Source organism: Saccoglossus kowalevskii, chromosome 16 (assembly GCF_978046115.1).
Source record: "Saccoglossus kowalevskii chromosome 16, keSacKowa6.1, whole genome shotgun sequence".
NCBI classification, from domain to species: domain Eukaryota; kingdom Metazoa; phylum Hemichordata; class Enteropneusta; family Harrimaniidae; genus Saccoglossus; species Saccoglossus kowalevskii.
The window spans coordinates 26,789,996-26,800,211 of NC_140656.1; the positions used below are offsets into that span (position 1 = coordinate 26,789,996).

The window sequence follows — 10,216 nt, forward strand, 5'->3', positions numbered from 1 at the left end:
ACTTCTCAGTGACGACAAAGAAAGTTGTGTGCACCGAAACCCAAACGCTGTAGAGGGATATATTCGTCAAGAGCGCGGACCACCGTAGAATATACTTTAACCAGGTAGTTTGCTCAATGTTTAATCGCTATGTCAGAGATTGGGATTGGTTGAATAATCTATTTTCTCGCCTTACAAAATATTCAACCCCGTTGACAAGCGAGAATAGTTATGTTCCTTCATGTGACCAACACGTGATTTAAGGTCGTGACACTGCAAAAAAACAGTTCTCTCAAAATTAATTTAAAATTGTCTTCCCAAGTGTTGACAAGTTTCCTTTTGTAACTGCATGCGTTCAGTAAGTATTTCCCCATACTCCCTTTTTATTTGTCGTAAAAAATAGCAAGTTCATTTTTGCGCGCCATTTAGTCAGGTGACCACTTCTAGTTCAAACTGGTTTTGCATAAAATTGCTCTTTCTAACTCCGCCATCTTTACAACATCAACGTGGTAAGCATGTTATTTATCTTGCAGTATCACTACCATCCTATTTTGGCATCTCCTGTTTTCATGCTGGTCAGAGTCGCTAGTTATTTGAAAAATTATTTATGGTAATATTTTGCTTATCGTCAGCTAAGGGTTTTTTGTAGGGCTTCTTTCTGGCCCTTTGTTCTGTCACTAAAATTCAAAATGCATTGCCCTCAAATGAAAATGACGTTTCGATTCTGTATAACAGTGTTCAGGACACGATACTGAATATTTTTTCTGCCGAAACAATACATTTATGTATTGTTTTATCGTCTCTCATTTCGCTCAATTTCATTTCCGTACAGGTAACCCTACGTATCGTACAAACATTTTCCCGCACATCTATTTGAAATGGGGATGTTCAGGCCATTTCCGGTATTGTCTAGACGGTTGTACAGTGCAACGCAGATAAATCCGAACAACCAGGGCGTTAAGTTCTGATTATCAATTTAAATTAATAATTTGAAAAAATGTAGTTTCTCATTTTTATTTTACCATTTGAATTTGTCTATTTACAAGAAATCGTTGTTTTGTGACTCTGACTTTCAGACCTTTATCATCACCATTGGTGTAGAATAAGGCGTGTTACGTGCTCGCCTACCCGGACAGTCCTGTTAATAGACTTTCTGGTACACCGTATATTCTCTTAAGACCCTAACACAGCAGCAAGAGAGACATTTGGGCATTCTGTTCTATTTTGATGATCGGGGTATCCATATTGGATCTTGCTTGTGGATCAACGTTTCATATTCGATGGCAAGACTAAGAAAAACTAAAGACTAACACTTCTCCAAGAAAGTGGATGACACAAACTTCATCAACAATTAAAGATTTTGGTTCCTGATTTGATGCATGTGAGCACACTTGTTGATTGGCTAGTCTGTCTGCAAAGGCTTTGGTCACTGGTTTAATGCAGATGGTGGAGCACCCTCAATAAGACTGACTGCCCCTATTCCTGTAAATGTCTTGTGAAACAAGTCTTATTTCTATGCTCGTACTGCTCTGGGACACAATTTGCATCTCTGCAGTTGATCAGATGTTAGACATACAGTAGTCTATAGTATTTTAAAGCGACTTACCGTAAAAACTCGATTAATTCGCAGTAGTAAAAATAATTATTTTTTCAAGTGCACGAATTAATAGCGTAAAAATGGAAATTATTGGTTTTTGGTGTGCGAATTAAGAGTACTTTTAGATAGATTCAAAAAGGAGCTGTATTCATAAATTTATTAGTGATTTGTTTTGTTTTCCAATGAACACAATTACAGGACGTTTTTTTAGTGCCTCTGAGACTCGTGGCTATCAACATTAATGGCGTATAGTCGGGCAGAGAACACGCACTGCGTCAAGGACCACGCACCATGTTACCCTTGAAATGAAACGGTGAAATGGCAAAAGTCACTCTGTACACAAAAAAACAATGAACACGTGGCAACAAAGTAGCCGTCTGGCTGCACTGCCTTTTTTTTATTTTTCTAGGCAACGCCCGGGCGATGTTATGGCAGATATTGCGAAGCCCATCTTGTCTGAAAAAATAACCCTGTGTTGATAAAAATGATCTCAAAAATTTTTAGAAAAAATTATGTTTCGCGTTGACCAAATATAATCATGCAAAGTATAAATTCAAAGCGTTTCAATACATTGGTGAGAGGTCGCATTTTACGTGAACAAGAACATGCACCAAGAAGGAAACTTAAGCCAAAGTCGAAACTGGGTGCATCATGGACATGACACAAGACACGCTGCGACAACTGAGTGATCAGCGACATCATTTTGGGACGCAATTGAACTTCAAGTACTTCTTTGCGAAACTTGCTGCACGGCGATGCTGACATCAAGTGTGTGTTGACCGAAGTTTGACCCCAAGTCGCGTACTGAACTGGCGCATTACCTTAGCAACCTTTTTCTTCCGTGCCCCGCGCGTCAATCTAGTAAAATTGTTATTATATCCGAAGGTACTGTAATTACGCAATTTGTATGTAACTCTGTACTGGCTTTGAATATATCAACGTTGTTTACTTAGTGCACTGCTTTTCTAATTACGCAAATTTGTTTACAATATTGTACCGGCTCTGAATATTTCAATTTCGTAATGTGTATTGCTTTCATGATAATTAGTTTTGAATTACGTGCGGCATTGGGCAATGACCTCCAGAGTTCATGCACTGATATTTAAATTCGGGCCACCCAGCTTGACGCAAATCGATATAGTTACTTGTCATTTGTTCAAAAATCGTTCAACTCTCACAAATACCATGGACGCGAAGAGTTAACTGGGGGTTAAATGAAAAGGAACGTCTTTCTTGGACAAAAAATACGTCAGTACAAGATTATGTGTGCAAGGTTAGATTTATAGAACGTACATGACCGCTTAACTGTGTTTTTTACCGAATGAAAATGTGACACGAGGTCAATCGCCTGACCAATCAAAAACGTCAATTTACGCACCATAGGGCGGTTCACTTAAATGACATAATAGAATAATGACGGACACATGGTCGATGCAACCCTGTGGACCAGCGACGAAAAAGCCCTGTACTAAGCTTTCCACCACAGAAATTCGTAATCGTTGTGCTGACCGATAGATTTGTTATCGACTAAGTAATAATCTTGCCCAACATCTGTAGTGTCATGGGGAATGATTTTTTTCAGGTCAAATCTTTACCGAACCTAAACTGCTTGCTAACTGAAAGGCTGTGATGACGGAGATCATCTGCGATTGCGGCTACACAAAGTACTGATAACATAAAAACTCAAACAAAATGTATATTTTTAATGTCTACATGCAATATATTCTGAGTTATCCACTTTATTCTGGTCCGCGAATTAATAGGATACAATTTTAAACATGTTTTTGAACGCCACGAATTAAAAGGACACATTTAAAAATTTGCGTTCGAAAATAAAATGGGTACGCGAATTAATAGAGACCGTGAATTAATAAAGTTTTTACGGTAATATCCTCTACACGTAATTATCAGATTCCCCAAACTTGTGCGAAACGGTCCGTCTTGTAGTTCAGCTAAAACAAATTGAAGCCTTTTGTATTAGTATGTGTCAGGGGAGAGGGGGGACTAATCAGAAAAGGCATTGCCCAATCTAGCTTGGCAATAATACTGTCAATGTTGTGGTGATTGTAGTGTGACATAGGTCTGCCAATGTCTCACGATGTGACACATCAAGTTTTTGCTGTGATATGCTTTGAATAAGCTTTAAAACATCATTCTTTGAAAATTTTGTTGAATTAAATTCATGCCACTCTACTTTGTCTAAAAGAAGAGGTTCTTAAGGGGTCTCCCACCCGAACCTAACACCCTATGTAATTGTGAAAGCCCCTCCAGATAGCTGTACATGTGCAGAAGAAGGTAATGTGCAATTAAAATGGAGAGGCAGTGTTACTATTAGTTACGGAGAAGAGGCCCTAAGGAACTTGTACAATCTAAAGAGCCAACGACTACACTGCACGAAAGGGGTTTGGCTGAAATGCGGAAAATAGTTGCTCAAACATGCTACATATTATTGAAATCACTATTTTTTTTTCTTTGTAGAGCCATAGTACTATAACTGCTACCCTTTTGTGGCCACTAGTCTTGCATTGCAAATCATCTGTTTTACTACTTGCACAACATCAATTGTTTCGAATGAAATGTAACATTTTTGATTTTCATTTGTCACAGAACTACAAACCAACCGAGTGATTTAAACCAAAATTTCCCATCATGGCACAGCAGAATGCAGGAGATGAGGTCCCAACATTCAAGGTATAGTTTATGCTGTTTTTTTGTTTTGCTGTATTTCATGATTGATGTTGTGGCCACGTTTTATTGAGAAAAAAAATGATCTTGCTTTGTACTTGCTTCACACATAGGATTCAAAACACGATATTTGAAAGGGCTGTTTAAGATGGACTCTATAAACTAATTCAAATAACGTGATGCAAACATAATGATTTTAAGAGCATGTTCAGCTGCTATACAAATAGAGCTAGTTTTGGAGAGTTTGTTGTAACACAGACTGGGGTTTTGTTCTATTGTGTTCTGGTATTATATTATGGACTGGTGATGTCTGAAAGTAATATGATCAATATATCAAGTTAGCAAACCAAAAAAACATCCTTGTGTAGTTTGTTCATGTCATGCATCCAAGATGTATGCTTTTGTAAATATTATTTTCCGTTTATTTTCAGTTAGTCCTGGTTGGAGATGGTGGCACAGGTAAAACAACATTTGTGAAGCGGCATTTGACCGGTGAATTTGAAAAAAAATATGTTGGTAGGTAGTAAAATAAGTAAATTTTGTTCAAGTGGTTTTAATTTTGCCGTTTTGCGTTGAGTAAAATCTGTTGAACTAAATCCGTATAAGTAAAATAATATAGTATAACCAGTTTCCTTGCAAAGTTGCAAGCTTTTAATGATCAGTGAATATGATCAAAATAGTGAAAATGGTCTCGCTGTATACTGAAACAGGTGTACAGGTGCTTCATATTAACAGAATGATGTAAACTTGTGTAAAACATATATTTGTTTCCTTTTCAATTTCAGCAACACTTGGTGTTGAAGTACATCCCCTTTTATTTCACACAAATCGTGGACCTATCCGGTTTAATGTTTGGGATACAGCAGGGCAAGAAAAATTTGGTGGTCTCCGTGATGGCTACTATATACAAGGTTAATTTAAATATACTTTGCAATGCTATATTGTCAAGATGTTGTATGGCTTTTAATAAAATTTTATGCAGACTTGATCACTTGCTGAGCATGCTCAGTTGCACTGCGAGTGGAACCCGTTTGCTAGAGTAATGATGTGGTATCTCTCCAACTGGGTTTTCAATATACCTGAGAATCTGGTATCGAAAGGCCACTGACAAATCTGTATGGTGTAAATTCAATGATGGGTGGTGGTGCCTAATCTAACAGCCGTCCATCTTCATTTCATTCATAATTTGGAAAGCTGCTAGACAGCAAAAGGTAATATATATGCTGTTGAACATATTGTGAAAGTCTTGGTAAGATGAGTCCAATTATATGCAAGTCTTTCTTTTTTCTCCTTCATTTTGCATTTTGATACTGTTTTGCAAAAGTCTGGGGAAAATGTTAAACGAATGTCTTTGATATAAAGCATTAAATTAGTGATACTGATACTGAAAATACAAGATGTTTTCTGAAGATTTAGTTTACAAAAATCTGTATCTTTCAGAATATTAAACTGTTCTTTTGCTCTTTCACAGGTCAATGTGCGATAATTATGTTTGATGTAACGTCAAGAGTTACATACAAGAACGTGCCAAACTGGCATAGAGATTTAGTCCGTGTCTGTGAAAACATCCCTATTGTTTTATGTGGCAACAAAGTAGATATCAAAGACCGTAAAGTGAAAGCAAAATCTATTACGTTCCATAGAAAGAAGAATTTACAAGTAAGAAGTTATAAACTTTTTTTTCATTTTTTACCGATTGTTTATTGGAAAATATGTACGCGTGTGCCATCGGCCTAATGTGTTTTTGTTTTAACCTCCGATTGGCATTCTGTTAGTTTTAAGTCTCAAATCGTACATCCAAGATAATTGAAAGGAAGACTGATAAACAGAAGGATTACCATTGCAAGTTTAGTTGTGTGTAGGATTTGTCGAGTTGAACAATAACTTGCTTGCTTCACTGGCAGGGATGCGTCAAGCTGTCGTTAGTTTAATCTGCACTTGCACTGAGTGTAGTAACCTTCATTGATGTTTTTGGCTTCATGACTTTCATAAAATTAAATTCATAAGCTATATTTAGTCAGTGATACTAGGAATACTTATTTTCCACTTAATGTGATTTACCAGCATTCTATTGGAAAAGAAAACAATGAAATTCTTGTTCCCACTTTGGGCGTAACAAAGGACATGCTTTCAAAAAAATGGCTGCCAGGTTAGAGGTTAATGTGTGTATATTTTTTCGCTTTTATCAAAGCGGATTAATTTTACATTGAAATATTTAAAATAAAAGTGAAAATAAAGTAGTTAAATTGTAGCTAGTAGAATGAAAAAAAAATGAATATTAAATAGCGACTGGCACTCATCATGCTGGGCAGAACCCTGTTATGATAATAAGTGTTCAATGTTATTAACACCTTCTAGATACTAAATAGTGTCATTACTTTTCCCCAGACCTCATTTTCCTTTTTCTCAAGTTCCCCAGTGAAAAGTTGACTTCAACTTCGTTCATGCATACCAATCTTAGCATATGCAAATTCTGTTATTCTTGTAAACAGAAATCTTAACATGAACACAATTGCAAACTTATTGACAATCAGTTTTTTTGTGCAAATAGCTGTATTGTTATCGCTAACTATGAACATGGACTTCAAAGTGATCGTTATGGATATACTTCAAACTACACAAAGTTGCTAAATTAGTTGTGCATATAAAATATGGTAATAATGTTTACAGCAGTCTTTTGAAATGATTTGTTTTGTTTTTTGCAGTATTACGATATAAGCGCTAAGAGTAATTATAACTTCGAGAAACCTTTCTTGTGGTTAGCAAGGAAGTTGAGTGGAGACCCCAACCTGGAATTTGTAGCCATGCCTGCCCTAGCCCCTCCAGAAGTGAATATGGACCCACAATTGGCAGCAAAATATGAAGAGGACCTCAAAGTAAGTGCAGACATGCTCATAGCGATAGAAGCAGATTTCACACATTTCAACAAATTATCGTACTTGGCCACTAGTGAAGGCAATTTTTGAATGCGAATTAAGCAGTCGGTTTGCTGACTGCTTGGGTTTTGACTAAACAGTTGGCTGTGAACTAGTGGCTGTGCCTCGCTCTATTGCACTAAGGGACATACAATGTTTTTATGTAGTCTGGCACATGTCTTAGACTCCCCATTTGCTGTATACACAGGATGTGATCATGTAAAAGTAGTTTACCAAATTGGTAGCCAAGTATGAGCAATTTCCTAAAAAAATACTTTTCCTTGGTCATAACCAGTCAGCTGGTGTACAAGTGATAATGCAATTAATTAATGGATATTTACCATATAAACACATCTTGAAAGCTGAAACAGGTTTTTAATTGGGGTAACATTCAGCCAATTCGAGTGCATTCATCATTTTTGTGTGGCAAAACTTGTGCGTACAAACACCTCATTACTCGAGCATAGTAAACTTTTTCCCCTGGTGTCAAATCAAAATTGTCATCCAACTTTAATGCTGTCTGGTGACATTTATGTTCAATCTCAATATATTCAAATAAAAAAGATGGGTTAGTACAAAGTGAAAATAAACCAGTTAATAGTAACTTCAAGTCAACCATTTAAACAAGAACATACCTAACAAACTTGTATATAATCCATACTTTCTCATTTCCTTTTCAGCACGCACAAGCGACAGCCCTTCCAGATGAAGATGATGACCTTTAAACTAGATTTGATATTCCAAAATTGTATTTACATTTGTCCCCTGACCCTGTATTAGTTATGTCATTTCTTACTTTTAGAAATCTGTATATTACACGACAAGATATTGTTTTCCCCCTTTAGTCATTGCCATTTATACTTGAAGCCTAGTATCAGCAGTAGTCCAACAGATTATTTGCACCTCTGGTGTTTATTTTCTTATCCCTCAAAGTTACTTAGTTCCAGATTTAGTAACACATATTTATAATGAATCTAGCAGTTATGAGTGTATATGTGAGCGTGTGTAAGAGATGAGAAGTTGTACAGCACTGTTAACTTTTGCAGTCGGTTCAATTTTGAAACACATTGGTACAATACTTTCAATGAAATAATTTTTTCCATAATAAAACGAGTACCGCTATTTAATACTGGTTTATTGTTAGGTTGTATTTTTTTGTATTTTCTGTTAGATTATCCGAATGAGCTCATGGAGATTGAAAAGGTTGTTCCTTTTTCACTCGTTTGTTACAGGCAGTTAAAATATGGCAATCTTGTAATGTTCATTTATTCAGACTGTTGATTTTTCAAAGCATTATCTGGGAATGACTACAGCCAATATGAAGTTACTGCTTGGAAAAAATGTGCATCCACATAGAAGTAAATCAAGATTGGTTTCTCAGAAATTTCTTCAGTTTTCAAAGCAGTAGTCGAAGGTGCTCAATCACCCTTGTGCTGTGATATTCTTGATTTTCAACTTACAGTATGCAGTCAGTTTGGTCACTATACTGCAGTAACTTTTTCACATCTGGAAAGCCAGTTTTCATCTTTAAAAAATCATTTGTGACGAACTTGTTGACTGCTTTGAAGTTTACATCTGACGTGGGTTGATTTCCAGACTTGAAGAACATTTGAAGAAAAACTTTAGTGATGTGTACAAGTGGTAAACTCCGGCTTTCTGAAATGTACAAAACTGTTTAATTGATGCATTTGTAATAACCATAATATTAAACTTTGTTTCAACATATTTGAGGTGACTTTTTTGTATCCTGAATGATTTATAAACATAGACCCTTCAGTAGAATAGGGGCTAATCTGCACTGGCTCGGAAGGTTGTAAATGATTAGCTAGTTTGAATTTCTAATTTGCATAACATTACTGAGAATGAACGTGCATTCAGCGCCACAAGTTTTTTCTTTTTTTAGCCAATCAGAATTCATCTTCTGAGCCAGTGCAGATCAGCAGTAGAATAGTACTGGAGGGTCTATGGTATAAAGCAGTGGTTTGAACCTAGCTTTGTAAACTTTTTCAATAGTTGAGAAAGAATTTTATTAACAGTACGATCAAGTTCGAAGTTCAGAAATGCCCGATGCCAATAAAAATATTGATTACCAAATGGGCAAGACAGTTGCAGAAATGGACAAGCAATGCACCAGTTTGCCAAATCTGGAACTTTTGCTGTATTAAAGGTTCCAAATCTGATTAGTCAAGGACATTGGGAATTCAAACCTGCCCATTTCTTGGCTCAAAGTACTTAGTGAAACTAGCTTTAGGTGTAAAATAAACATAGTTGGACCTGAAACATTCTTGTAAGGTCTATGGATTTCAATCTGGAGAATTTTGAAGTGGAACTAGTCCTGTTGCTATTTTTAAATGTAGTAGGCTGCAAGTAAATTTGTTATTGTGTGAATGCTATTTGATCAAACCATGGAGGTATAATAATCAAACTATAGTGTTGAATTTCTATACCTTGGAACATTGTACAAGTATACTCATTCTGAATAGCTATTTCAAACCTCTAAAAGTGTTTGCCTAATTGAATTTTCCATAATTCTTGCAAATGCTAATTTCTTCCATGATTCATCTTTTTGGTAAAAAATATTAATTTCATTTTGGATACTTAAAAAAAAACCTACAAAGTTTATATTTGTAATTGGGGAGTGGCAAATTAAAACTGGCGTTTTACAAGTCTGAACAAAAAGGTGGAAATGCTAATAAAATTGTGTTAAAACGAGGGAGTCGTAACCTGCGCAGTTGGCCATTGTGTCATTGTTTACAAACGAGCGCCTACGTTTAAGGCTTTGCCTTTTAGCATGTCATCGTTGCTTGGAACGCTTTCCCCCTCTGCTTTAATAGAGTGCAACTGTTGTCTTTATGAAAAAACATCTTCAGAACTTTTTTCAGAAACCTTTTAAAGCTCGGCAACAAGGTTAGCCGAAGTTCCTCTTGGAGGTGGACCATTAGAAACTCGATGGCAGAAATTGTATGCACTTAAAAAATGATTTACATACAAAAGTGCATTTTGTACATGCTCAATGTAAACTGCAGGACCACAAACCGTG

The 10,216-nt window shown here is 36.2% G+C and overlaps 1 protein-coding gene across 2 annotated transcripts; it reads left to right on the forward strand.

Moving 5' to 3' along the window:
* The first annotated feature begins 2 nt into the window (after positions 1-2).
* Positions 3-8,303, forward strand: LOC100374136 (GTP-binding nuclear protein Ran). 2 transcript variants are annotated; one of them, XM_006821045.3, is made up of 7 exons: positions 3-104; positions 4,184-4,267; positions 4,693-4,777; positions 5,047-5,172; positions 5,733-5,920; positions 6,967-7,137; positions 7,857-8,303. In XM_006821045.3, exons 2-7 carry the CDS (start codon positions 4,226-4,228, stop codon positions 7,899-7,901), a joined length of 657 nt encoding a protein of 218 aa, XP_006821108.2. In that variant the 5' UTR covers positions 3-104; positions 4,184-4,225; the 3' UTR covers positions 7,902-8,303. The 2 variants fall into 2 exon arrangements, with proteins under 2 accessions (XP_006821108.2, XP_077868519.1); XM_078012393.1 differs by lacking the exon at positions 3-104 and adding an exon at positions 415-488.
* The last annotated feature ends 1,913 nt before the right edge of the window (positions 8,304-10,216 follow it).